This window comes from Phyllostomus discolor, chromosome 6 (assembly GCF_004126475.2).
Source record: "Phyllostomus discolor isolate MPI-MPIP mPhyDis1 chromosome 6, mPhyDis1.pri.v3, whole genome shotgun sequence".
In the NCBI taxonomy this organism is placed as follows: Eukaryota; Metazoa; Chordata; class Mammalia; order Chiroptera; family Phyllostomidae; genus Phyllostomus; species Phyllostomus discolor.
Genome location: NC_040908.2, coordinates 89,729,215 through 89,742,703, shown reverse-complemented (window position 1 = coordinate 89,742,703; position 13,489 = coordinate 89,729,215). Strand labels below are relative to the sequence as shown.

General features: G+C 38.3%; 1 protein-coding gene across 2 annotated transcripts in view; it reads right to left on the bottom strand.

Moving 5' to 3' along the window:
- The window catches only part of C6H11orf65 (chromosome 6 C11orf65 homolog), a 41,643-nt gene extending 28,603 nt beyond the window's left edge, over positions 1-13,040 (bottom strand). For both annotated transcript variants that reach the window (XM_028516047.2, XM_036028607.1), the window contains exons 1-2: positions 12,971-13,040; positions 242-330 (exon numbers count right to left, since the gene is read on the bottom strand). In XM_028516047.2, the coding sequence (XP_028371848.1) occupies positions 242-322 (81 nt within the window). In that variant the 5' untranslated portion in view covers positions 323-330; positions 12,971-13,040. The remainder of the gene's footprint in view (positions 1-241; positions 331-12,970) is intronic.
- Positions 13,041-13,489: the final 449 nt, after the last annotated feature.

Below are 13,489 nucleotides of genomic sequence, written 5' to 3'. Positions count from 1 at the left end.
GTTGCAGGCCACGGCCCCCAGCAACCGCACACTGATGTTTCTCTCTCTCTCTCTTTCTCCCTCCCTTCCCTCTCTAAAAATAAATAAATAAAATCTTTAAAAGAAAGTGTGCTTTTAAGGCAAAGTGTTGTATACAACTCTGTAAATATACTAAAAACTACTGTAATGTACACTGTAAAGAGGGGAACCATATGATATCTAAATTATATCCCAGTAAAGTTGCAAAAGGAAAAATCCTTACAAGGAAACTTTTCCAGGCCTTCTGAATGACTCTGGCGGCTTTATCTCTCTTTGTAAATTCCAATTCTTGTTTCCAAGACATTTAAAGTCCTGAAAGAAATGGGTATATTTGAAATTATTTTATATAATCCATTATGAAACTGTCACTAGAACTCGATGAAAATTAAATAGAAAGTTGTATGAATGAAAAAAATGTATAAATGTCACATATGAAATTTACAGTAGCAATATGGTTTTGAGATGCTTCATCATAGTCCAAACTAAGTAAGTAAATATCGCTTAAAATTTGTAAATTCTGAACTGTTGCTTGTAAAATGCTAAATGTAAAAAGATTTACAAATCCCAAAGCCATGAAGTATTTAAACACATAACATAGTCTACTAATATGTGCATATTTTGAAAGACAGACACCAAATAGACACTGTCTAGAAGATATGCCATTTAGTATGAAAAATAAAAGTAAAACATACATATAGAATCTTTAATTTTTTTTCTCTTTTGATGCTAAAATTATTTGGAAGCTTAGAACTAGATATTTTCTTTCAACTGGATATTGCTGAGCTTTAAAACTGACATTTTTAAGAATAGAAAGAAAGTTCTCTATGAAAAAAAGTCTTTCTGACCAAGATGGAGGTGTAGGTAGATACACTGTCCCTCCTCGCACAACCAAAAGGACAACAACAAAATTTAAAAACAAAAACCCACCAGAACTGCCAGAAAATCAAACTGTGTGGAAGTCTGACAACCAAGGAGTTAAAGAAGAAACATTCATCCAGACCGGTAGGAGGGGTGGAGAAGGAAGCCAGGTGGAAAGGACTCGCAGCAAGGTGGTGGCTGAAGGACTGGGGTGGGTGTGGTGGTGGCTGGGGAAGCAGCAGTCCCACATTTGCATGCAGGCAAACCAGGAGGAACAACTGGGGAGTGAGGCAGACCATGCAACCCAGGGTTCCAGCTCAGGGAAATAAAGGCTCAAAACCTGTTACTGAAAAAACCTGCAGGGATTGATGCAGCAGGAGAAACTCCCACCTTCACAGGAGAGTTCATTGGAAAGACCCACAGGGTTCTAGAAGATACACAAACCCACCCAGCCAGAAATCAGCAGCAGAAGGGCCCAATCTGCTTATGGGTAGCGGAGGAAGTGACTGAGAGCCAAGCAAGCAACATTGTTCCCTTTAGGACCCCTCCCCTACAGACAGCGACAGAATGCAGCCACTTGGGTTGCCTCACCCTGGTAAATACCTAAGTCTCTGCCCTTTACTATGTAGGTGAACCTAGACAAAAAAATATCACCTGAATGAAAGAACAGATCAAAGCTCCAGAAAAAATACAACTAAGCAATGAAGAGATAGCCAACCTATCAGATGCATAGTTCAAAACACTGGTAATCAGGATGCTCACAGAAATGGTTGAGTATGGTCACAAAATAGAAGAAAAAGTGAAGGCTATGAGAAATGAAATAAAGGAAAATGTACAAGGAACCAACAGTGATGGGACGGAAACTGGGACTCAAATCAAAGATTTGGAACAGAAAGAGAAAATAAACATTCAACCAAAACAGAATGAAGAAACAAGAATTCAAAAAACATGAGGAGAGGCTTAGAATCATCTAGGAGAACTTTAAATGTTCCAACATCTGAATCATAGGGGTACCAGAAGGAGAAGAGAAAGAGCAAGAAATCAAAAACTTATTTGAAAACATAATGGACAACTTCCCCAATCTTGCAAAGGAAACAGACTTCCAGGAAGTCCAGGAAGCTCAGAAAATCCCAAAGAAGTTGGACCCAAGGAAGCACATACCAAGGCACATCATCATTAAGTTACCCAAGATTAAAGATAAGGAGAGAATCTTAAAAGCAGCAAGAGAAAAGGAGGCACTTACCTACAAAGGAGTTTCCTTAAGACTTAACAGCTCATTTCTCAAAAGAAACCTTGCAGGCAAGAAGAGACTGGAAAGCAGTATTCCAAGTCAGGAAAGGCAAGGACCTACATCCAAGATTACTCTATCCAGCAAAGCTATCATTTAGAATGGAAGGGCTGATAAAGTGCTTCCCAGATAAGGTCAAGTTAAAGGCATTCATGATCACCGAGCTCTTATTATATGAAATGTTAAAGGGACTTATCTAAGAAAAAGGTGATCAAAGATATGGACAGTAACATGACAAACTCACAATTATCAACAACCAAACCTAAGAAAAATAAAAACAAAAATAAACAAGCAAACAGCTAGAACAGGAATAGAACCACAGAAATGGGGATCACATGGTAGGTGGAGGGTGAGGTGAGAGAATGGGGGAAAAGTTACAGGGAATAAGAAGCATAAATGGTAGGTACAAAATAGACAGGGTGAGGTTAAGAATAGTATAGGAAATGCAGAAGCCAAAGAACTTATATTTATGACCCATGGACATGAACTAAGAGGTGGGGGAAATGCTGGTGGGAGGGGGATACAGAATAGAGGGGAATAAAGAAGGGGAAAATGGGAAACTGTGATAGCATAATCAATAAAATATAATAAAAAATAAAGCAATTAGGATGAAGAAAAAGAAAAAAGGTCTGACTTTTTTTCCCTTCAAATAGCTTTAGTAATATAGGAGGCATGGGAATATAGATTAAATCTTTGGGTCTGAAGTAAGATTGGAATTTAAATCTTAACATATTCCACCTTACATTTAGTTGTGTGATCTTGTATATTATTTAACTGTTTCCAACTTTGGTTTTCTCCTCTGTAAAATATGGGAGATCATAGTACCTACCTCATAGAATTGTGAGGGAATAAAGCAGATAACACAGGTAAAGCATTTAGTATACTTTCTGGACCATTTGTAAACATTCAATAAATTGTACTGATTACTATACAAACTATTTTAAAAAATAAGAGTTATGTATGTGCATTGTTTTGGATAAAAATTTTGATATAATGAACATTTTAAGCACAGTTATTCTCATAATTTGCAAATAACTGTTAGTGCAAATAATAGTAAGGAATGATATAGGGGGCTTAAATGACTGCCAATTTTGATCAAGGAATAATACTTTAAGATATACTCTTTCTAGCCAGCAGGTGGAGAAGGAACAAAGTATAGTTTATCTGTGTATTTTGGAACACTTCAGGAAAAAAGTTTTTTGGTGAATAGTTTGATAACAGGTTTAATAATTTTTAAGGACACTTGCTGTTTCTATCGTCCAAAGAGATAAATACAGCCCTGACTGGTGTGGCTCGGTGCACTGAGCACCAGCCTGCAAACCAAAAGGTCCCAAGTTGGATTCCCAGTCAGAGCACATGCCTGGGTTGCAGGTCAGGTCCCCAGTGTGGGGCATGTGAGAGGTAACCTAGTGATGTATGTCTGGCACATTGATTTTCCTCTCCCACTTTTTCTCCCTCCCTTCCCCTCTCTCTAAAAGTAAATAAATAAAATCTTTTTTAAAAAGATAAATACAGAAGGTAGCTTTGCCATCTGAGATTTATCATAACCTTAAAAATCATATCAAAATTTTAATTTTAAAATGTGAGAAAAAAATAGAATAATAACTATACTCAATTTTGCAACATGGTGGTTACCTTGACTCATTACTCTTTTTGTGATAAAATTCTAATTTCATTAGTCATCTTTGTTTAATCAATTGCAGCCAAATCTTGTCTTTTTTTTTTTTTTTTGCTCTGTTGGTTTGTAATGTGGCCTTTCTGATATAGATTCATTACTCTTATATTATTTTCCTGTCCAAGTTCTTTTTCTCTGGTCAACATACAGGATACAAGGTATTTGATATTCACAAATAATCATAGAATCAGGGTAATAGTTAAATATCAGAAAAATATGTAAATATCATTCCCTACTTAAATTTCATTACTGTTTAAAATCCAAAATTGTTCATACTATCACTTAGATTTATTTACTTTAAAAGTTATTATATAGGTACCAGCCAAGATGGAGGTATAGGTAGAAATCCTTTGCTTCCTTGCACAACCAAAAGGAGAATAACAACCAATCTAAAATCAATAAACAACCAGAAGTACCAGAAAAAAAAAACTGCATGGGACTCTGACAACCACGGAATTAAAGAAAAAAAATCAATCAGAACCACCAGACTGGTAAGGCGGTGGACGGAGAGGTCCGGCTGGTGGAGAAAAACCGAGGAGAGCCAGTGGACCTTGGGGGCAGGGCTGGCTGTAGTGTGGGGCCGATAGAAGTGATAACTGAAACTCAGAGTTGATACAACAGTTGCTACATTGGGAGAAACGTCAAGTCTCACACAGGAGTCTGATGAAACAAGTCTCTGTGGACAAGCAGGTGAGCTGCACTGTTCCCTCTCTGGCGCCTCCCCCATAGGCAGCACTGCAGCAAAGAGGGTCGCCCTGCCTGGGTGAATATCTTAGACCCTGCCCCCTTACAATTTATCAGCTGTGCCAAGATGAAGAAATATGGCCCAAATGAAAGAACAGAGTAAAACTTACTTGAACAAATAATGAAGGAAAACGTCCCCAATTTGGTGAAGAAAATAGATTTCCAGGAAGCTCAGAGAGTCCCAAAGAAGTTGGACCTAAGGAGGAACACACCAAGGTACATCATCATTAACTCATCCAAGATGAAAGATAAGGAGAGAATCTTAAAAGTAGCAAGAGAAAAGGACACAGTTACCTACAAAGGAGTGCCCATAAGACTATCAGCTCATTTCTTAAAGAAACCTTGAGAAGGCAAAAAGGGGCTGGAAAGAAGTATTCAAAGTCATGAAAGGCAAGGACCTACATCCAAGATTACTTTATTCAGCAAAGCTATCATTTAGAATGGAAGAGCAGATAAAGTGCTTCCCATATAAGGTCAAGTTAAAGGAGTCATCACCAAGCCATTATTATATGGAATGTTAAAGGGACTCATCTAAGAAAAAAAAGATAAAAAATATGAACAGTAAAATGACAACAAACTCGTAACTATCAACAAATAAACCTAAAGAAAAAAAGAAAAACAACAAAAACAAAAACTAAGCAAACAAATAGAACAGGAACAGAATCAGAGTAATGGAGATCACATGGAGGAATTTCAGTGGGGAGTGAGAAGGGAGGAATGTAGGGGAAAAGGTATAGGTAAGAAGAAGCATAACTAGTAGGCATAAAATAGATGGGGAGAGATAAAAATGGTATAGGAAACAGAGGACTCAAAGAACTTACATGTACAACCCATGGACATGAACTAAGGGTTGGGGGAATGCTGGGGGGTTGTGGGGACAGGGTGGAGGGGGATAAAGGGAGAAAAAATTGGGAAAACTGTAATAGCATAATCAATAAAAACACTTAAAAAAGTTATTATATAAATAATACATAAATCCATTCTTACAGTAAACATTTCAAACAATATAGAACAGAGTAAAAAATCCTCCATTTCTTCTAGCCCAGTCTTTTCTTGAAAGGCATATATATGCCCATGGTTATATATACAGCATTTGGCACAAATAATGCTCCTTTTTGTTACAAAATCTTTTATTACAAAATCATAAGCATGTAATTATGTAACAACAATATCACACTCAAACACACCATGTGACATTTTAGGCGGAATGCTCAAATTAAAACTTTACATTATTACAGCAGTATGATTACCCTACCAACCACACTCAGCCAGGCTTTACTTCTGCAGGACCCTGTATATTACATATACAGATACATACACCCATCATACAGGATTTTTGACATTGATGTGATAAAATTATACTTATTTTCTTCAATTTTTTTACCTAACAATAATATGTGTTGGAAACTTTTCCAAGTTAATACATATCTCCCTCGGTATTCCTAATTATGAGCATACCATAATTTATTAATACTTTATCATTGGACATGCAGATTGTTTCTATATTTTGCTGTTACACTTACAAAATGAATACCCTTATACACCTGTTTGTGTATATGTGCAACTGTTTTTGTTGGACAGAGTTTTAGAAGTGGAATCGCTATGACATGTATTTTGCATAGACTCTTTCTGGAAGGTGATACCAGAAACTGCTGAGTGATTGTCTCTGGGGAGGGACCAAGGCAACTAAGAGGATTGGGTTTAGGAATGAAAAGGAGACTTTTTACCCAATATGTTCTATTATATTGTGTGATTTTGTTTTTTACAACGTACATGTAGTTAAGATATATAATTACACAAAAACAGAGTATGCACTTTAAAATTTTGACACAGGCACACTGTCCTCAAAAATGTTGATTTACACTTATAAACATTGTATGAGAGTCCCTAACTTCTAGACTTTACAAAAGCAAATAATTAAACATAAATGGGACATTAGGACTAGTGTGGATCTTTTAATATTCTTTGCAATAATGGAATTGTGAGTTTTATTCTTGTTATGCTTAGTGCTTTAAGGTATAAAGCAGTGGACATACATGAGAGAGATGCCACAAGATAGCATCAGTGCTGACTCATGCAGATTGTATAATTTTCCCCCAAACACCCCAAAATTTGTAGGTAAAAATTTAAAACTAGGTTTTAAAAATCCATGTTAACTGTGTAAGCAGATCTGAATCAGTTTTATTGGGCACTTTGACTTAAATAATTTCATATGGGTTTCCTGCAGACACCTGCTTTCTGCTTCTCATGAAATGAAGACTAAAGGTTGCTAGATGCTGACAAATCAATATCCTTTTCATGTGTATTGAACATGTTTACTACCTATCTCAGCCCCCTACAATGTAAGTTTACTAAAGGCAGACTCATTTCTTGCTTTTTGCTGTCTGTCCCATTTCTAGCAAAGAGTAAGTGATCAGTAAATATTTTCTGGCTGATTGAATAGGAAATTGGTTAAGTAAATGACACACTCAAACAATAGTTTACTATGAAAATATTAAAAATAATGCTATAAATGTACACATTGATATGTAAAATGTTTCATATCACACTGTGCAACTTTTAAAGACCAGTTTGTTAAACAGCTTTCTCTAATAAGGTATTTGTGTTAGTGTTTCCCTCCCCTATTCAAATATGTGTGTAACTATGTATATATGAGTATGAATATCAATGTATACAATGGTGATAGAATTGAGGGATTCAAAATGTTTATTTTTATTACTTCTATAATGAATATGTACTACAATAATAATAATAGTAATAATAATTTCTAAAAATGGTTTTGTCACCAAGAGAACAATTCATTCCAGGCTTCACCTGAAACGTTAAGTGGGGAGGGACAGGGCATAAAGGGTTGGGGTGGATCTCCTGGAGGTGGATCTCCTGGAGGTGGATCTCCAAAACTGTTGCTGGGAGTGTGGCCCACAGACCCAGGCCAATCCCTAACTGCATGTTTCCTGAGGAGATAAAGGAAGCGACTGAGAGCAGGTGGACACTTTCACAGCTATTTGACATTGCTGTGGGGCACAAACACATGATCAATGGGTGTGTAGTTTTGTGTCTTTACTTTTCTCTTTCTCTAGTAATTAATTCTTATTTTATTTCACAAAAGTATCTCTGACACATTGGAAATAAACTTTTAAAAGGTTATCTCTACAACTGAAAATTGGCCTAAAGTGTAGTCTTGGGATTAGGCCCAGGTGTTTCATTCAGCTGGTTTCCTATAATGTCAGTAGCATCTGCTTAACCTTCTAGAAACTGAAATCTATACACCAATACCTGATACCCTGTACATATGTATATCAGGCACCACTTGGAAGGGTCTTAATCTTGCTTAGGAACCTTGTTTCTACTGTTATTCCCATATTCTTGTTTAGACTTGGCTTAGTATGATAGGTGTTGGGGATCAGAGTCAAATGTTAACATTCATTAACATATCATACAGCAATCAAAAAGCATTTTAAGTAAATATTTATTGGGAACTAACACAACAAATATCGAAGGAGGCTAAACACTCTACATATTATGTGACTTCATTATTGTTTAAGAAACCAGGATGGAGTGAGCCATTTACACATCCAGAGAGCTTTCTAGGCAGACAGGATAGCAAGTGTGAAGGCAATGAAACAGGAAGCTGGGACAGGGAGAAGGCCTGTTTGGCTTAGACTACTGGAGAGAAGAATGGTACAGGACAACAGCAGAGATGTAGCAGAATAACAGCTTACACTGTACCTTCCGTTGTAAAAAGTTAGAATTTTAAGTGTGATGGAAAACTATTGGGGGGTTAGACCAGAGGAGTAATACCTGACTGGTGTTTAAGTATCTGACAGCAGGCAAAAAAAAAAAAAAAAAAAAAAAAAAAACCCAAAATAAAGCTAAACTACTACTATGGTTCAGCCAGGAATAATTATCAAAATATGTGATACAATGACAGCAACACACCATAATTACATACCCTGAAAGAACAAAAAAGGTCTCTCTCAGGCCCTCTTTACCTGAGCTAGCTGTCTATCTTCCCTTGAGTCTGTCAGGCATGATTAACTGTTGCTTCTCTGAGCCTCGATTCTCAGGACTGGAGTGACTGCTGAAAAGCACTCCTCATACAAGACCCCTGAAGCAGGTGTTTCAAAATGTGTACAAACAAGACAGGCCATACCAGAGCTTCTGGACCCTGTTCCCAAACATGGCATCAGAACTAACTGAATTTACAACTAATTGCCATGTCTACCCAGCTCCATTTTTCTTCCTTTCCCCCTTTATCAGCCAATAAAAACTCAGAGCCCCAACTTTTCACAGCTGTTGTATCTCTTCACACTAGCCCCTTTCCCTCATGGAAAGTGAATTTAAAACTTTGCTCTCTTCCTTTTATTCTCTGTGAATTCTTTCACAGACTGCAGCAACAGCCACCTGAACACACCCTATGATAGCACCCATGATAATATGAATTTGGATATAACATGATTGGTGATTGGCTCCTGTCTCCAAAGCACACTTACCCTGGATATTTATTATTTTGGAGTAACTCAATCTTACACTGTATGAAGTTACATTTTTAGAACCTATTTGATGTTATGGCAGGATTTTTTTTTTTAATTAGGAAGAATAGGGCATGGGATGAGTGTATGTATGCATGTATGTGTATTGTGGTGGCTTGGTGTGAGGACTAAATTTTCATTTTATATCATAGGAGGTTACCAGAAATAGCTAAATCTAAAATAAATCAAGAATAAGTCAAATAACATTATTTAAAATATGGAGATACACACCAAAAGAAGTACATATGCAAGGAAGAAGATAAAACAGAGTAGTGGGATAAAGAATGACAGGAGTATTTCAGCACATGTAGTCAGGGAAGGCCTGTCCAATGAGGAGACTTTACTTTGCATGATGCAAACAGGCAATGACCGGCAAGTGGTTGAAAGAAAACTGTCTTTGGAGCTTAGAGAAAAGGCAGAGGAGTAGAAGATCAAAAATGTAGGCAGGAGCCAGGCTATAACTGTATGGGAAATTAATTTACATGGTTTGGGTGGTAGGCTGGAGCTGGCTTGTACTGGCTCAGTAAAACCAAATTTTAAATTTTCAAAAATTTTGTGAGCTGGTTTTTAAAGTCATTATTAAAAATTAAATTATTTAAACTTACAATTACATAAAATAAAGGGAATAAATACTGTAAACTCATTGCTTACTATTTTACTATTAAAGGGGATCAGAAAATTCCACCCCCAAATTTGCCACTTTGACATACAAATTATTTTGAGCTGAAGGCAACTGAGAAACAGCAGATGTAGGAAAAGCTCTTTACCCTGCATCTAGCTGCCCAAAACAAGGAGGTAATTTGTTGGGAACCACCCTGTCTCATTTCAGAAGCTGTAATCCCCCTTGGCTAAGGCTGAGTAAAAGACCTTGGGACCATAAGTCACTAAGGAGACAAAGCTTATCTTCCTGGCAGGGGCACTGCCTCTGCCTTCTTTTACTTTACCCTGCTTGGCCCCGGGTGGATGACTGGTTAGCCAATCACGGGTAAGATTCCTCAAGGGAGAGATGACCTAAGACAGCCATGGTCACAAAGGGGACCTCAGGGAAGGGTTTGGGGGTCTATAGAAAAAGGGGGTGATTGACCTTCACCCCTCCGTTTTGACATAGCCTGAGTCCTCATTCTGTCTGCACAAAACCCCCTAATCTCAGCTGCTTTACTTCCCCTGCCTGACTTAAGTCTGAAACAATGCCAGAGGGCGCTGCAGTCCTGGGTAGGAATAGGCGGTTCCCTAGGGTGATCAGGCATAAGAGAGAATGCATAAAATCCTGTGAAAACTCCTTTGCTAAGAATGCTCTCACTTTTCTGATAAGGGTCCCAGCATGAAATGAGTTTGTTTCCCAAAGTTTTATGGTCCTTTAGCTAACTGACCCTGACTCAGAATAAGCCCTCATAGTTCTTTGAATGTTATCTATTGTTTGATCATTACTGCCTTAGCATAATGAATGAGGACCTTCCTTGATGTAATACTCCCAGAAAGCAATAAAAGGCAATCCAGGCACCTGCCGGGCATTCTCTCTTTCAGAGTGGCCATGCTGTCCCTTTTCTCCACCCAACTTCTGCAGTCTGTGCGAACTTGTTTGTCGCATCCACAACACTGTGGACACTGCTGGCTGGGGTCCACATCAGTAATTTCCCTTTGTGAAAGTGGTCCCCCTTTCCTTTCCATACCAGGAGGAGGAAAATGACTTACCACTGGCACTGAGGTGGGTCTGCACAAACAAACCTTACTTACGTAACCCTCATCTTCATAGTTTACTCCCAAACCTCTCTTCCTGTGTCTGCTCACTTCACAAACTTATCTCCATTTGTTAAAATGGTATACATTACTAACAGCCCCTCTGGGTTTTCATTTCCTTTTTTGTGTGCATGTAAAATTAAAACATTAACATCAAATAATATTTTTATACCTTTTCTCCTAATCTATCTTTTGTCAGTTTAATTTTAATGTAGACCTCAATCACAGAATCTAAGAAAGTTTTTTCCTCCCTATCACTTCTACTTATTTTACTTCTACTTATTTTCTTGAGGTTGTTTGTTTATCACAAGGTGTCTCAACAGTGGCACTGATAGTTTGAGCTGGATTCTTTGTTGTGTGGGTTGTCTTATGCACAGTATGAAGTTTAGCAGAATCTCTGGCTTCTACCCAACAGATGCCTGTAGCACAGCTGTGATAACCAACCAAAATTTCCTCCAGACATCACCAAATGTCCTCTGGGGAGCAAGATCAACCACAGTTGAGAACCACTGGTCTCTGCATGGTGGAAACACTATCTGACACTGCACTACTGCACATCTCTTCCCAGTTACTCAGGCCATGATTGTAGCTTGGAATTGGCCGGGGTGGGGAAATTTACATCACAGGAGTTTGGAAACTCCACGAATCAGGGCTTGATTTATTGTTTTGTTGGTTGTCTAGATTTAAGAAAGTAGTGGTGAAAATGGCAATGCACACTAGTGTACATGTCACGAGTATGCTATAAATAGCTCAAAATATTGACAAAATATCTTCCAGTATTCAAAGTTATCTGAGTCAGAAATGAGTCATTCACATTATTGAGGAATAATTAATTTCCACATATTTCAAGAAAGAATATGCTCAGTTGTGTCGAATGCTGCTGGAAGGTCAAGTGGATTGAGAATAAATTAGATTTGGCCAGATAAAATTGATGGTGACCTTGACAGTACTGTCTCAGTGGAGGAGCAAGGAAGAAAGCCTGGGATGGTTGAGGAAGTGGGAAAGTTGAAAAAGTTGAGAATAGTAACAATTCTTGGACCTCTGTTATGGAGCAGAGATATGGGGTGGTTGCTAGATGACGGGAATGGATTCAAGTTGTTAGTTTTTTAATATGGGAGATATTAATGCATGTTAAGGTGTTATTGGGTATGATCCAGTAGTGGGGGAGAAATTAAATGTGAAAGAGAGGGATAAATTGAAGAGTTAAAGTCTTTTGAGTAGGTTTAAGAGGATAAGGTCCAGGGATGAAAGGGGGGATAAGGACAATTTAGGCCCTTAGATTAAAAACAATACTGATGTCATATGGTTATTACGAGGCTCCCAATAAATTAACCAATGTGAAAGCACTTCATAAATCCTAAGGTACTAAAAAGTGGTGTCAAACCACTGTTCAGGTAATAAAAGATTTTACTTGCAGATTTTGAGGTAAGAGTTTTGTCTATCCCAAATCAATAACATCCCAAATCAATAACTTATAACAAAAGCCTACAAGATAAACCTTTAGATTCTCCGTTCCACTTACTTTATAAGTTGGAAAATAGTATTAAAATCAATATACTTCCCATTTCGTTTCTGTTTTATTGAATAAAGGGTTGTTTTGTGATTTTTTTCAGTTTTGTAGCTTCGCTTTTCCTTTTTTCCTGTTATTTATTTTTTACTAACAGCAGATAAAGGAAAACAACTACTAAACCCATTCCTTAAAAACGCCTTTCCCTTTTCCATCGCTAAATAACTACACGGAAAACGGAAAACCATTTCATGGGTGGAACAAAAAAAGTCCAGGAAATACGAGGTGGGTTAACAAGTATTTCCCCCTCGGCCTGCAGGTGGACGCTATAGCACCTTGACTGGTGGGAGCGTGAGGAACTGCGAGCCGGCGGATGGGCGGGGAGCGCTTTCCACCCAGAGCGACGCCCGTTCCCCCAGGGCGAGGAGCGTGCCTGTGCGCGGGCGAAGGGGTTAGCCCTGGGCGAGAACGCAGGAGAGGCTAAGGGGTTCTGTGGGGTGCGGACCTCCGCGGCTGGGGGCTTTTAAAGCTCTGAAACAGCGTGGACTGAAACCAGTCTCCCAAAAAACGAGTGGTACCGGCTGATAAGGAGGGACCACGATTCCCTTCACCTGCCAATAGCCGCTTGCCCGGGTTCGCTTCTGTACTCCGTAAAAACAAAAAACAAACAAACAAAAAACAAACAAACAAAAAACGCAGGCGGAAATGACGTCTTCTTGTTCCATTTGTTTTTCCGGGTCTGACCCTCTTAGCCACGCCTCTCAGCCCCGCCCCTCGTCTCTGACATTTTTCATCACCCCGGAGTGAGGTGGCTGTGATTTGTTAGAGGCCCTCAGGGAAAGGTTTTTACAAGGGAAACCGAAGTGATTTTCTGCAAAATAGGACTCAGTATATTATAAATTCCGGTCACTTCAACCAGGATTTTAAAGATGTTAGAGAAGTACAGTGAAATGTTTTCTATTTAATTAATTTCTTCATTTGTAAATAAGAAAACCGATCTTACCGGTGATTTGACAGGTCTTGCTCAGGATCCAAGAATAAAGTGACACGTGACTGCAGTCCAATGCTACTTCTAAATTGAAGCTCTTTAGCCGGTTAACCTTAATCCAATTTTTAAGTGAAAACATGAC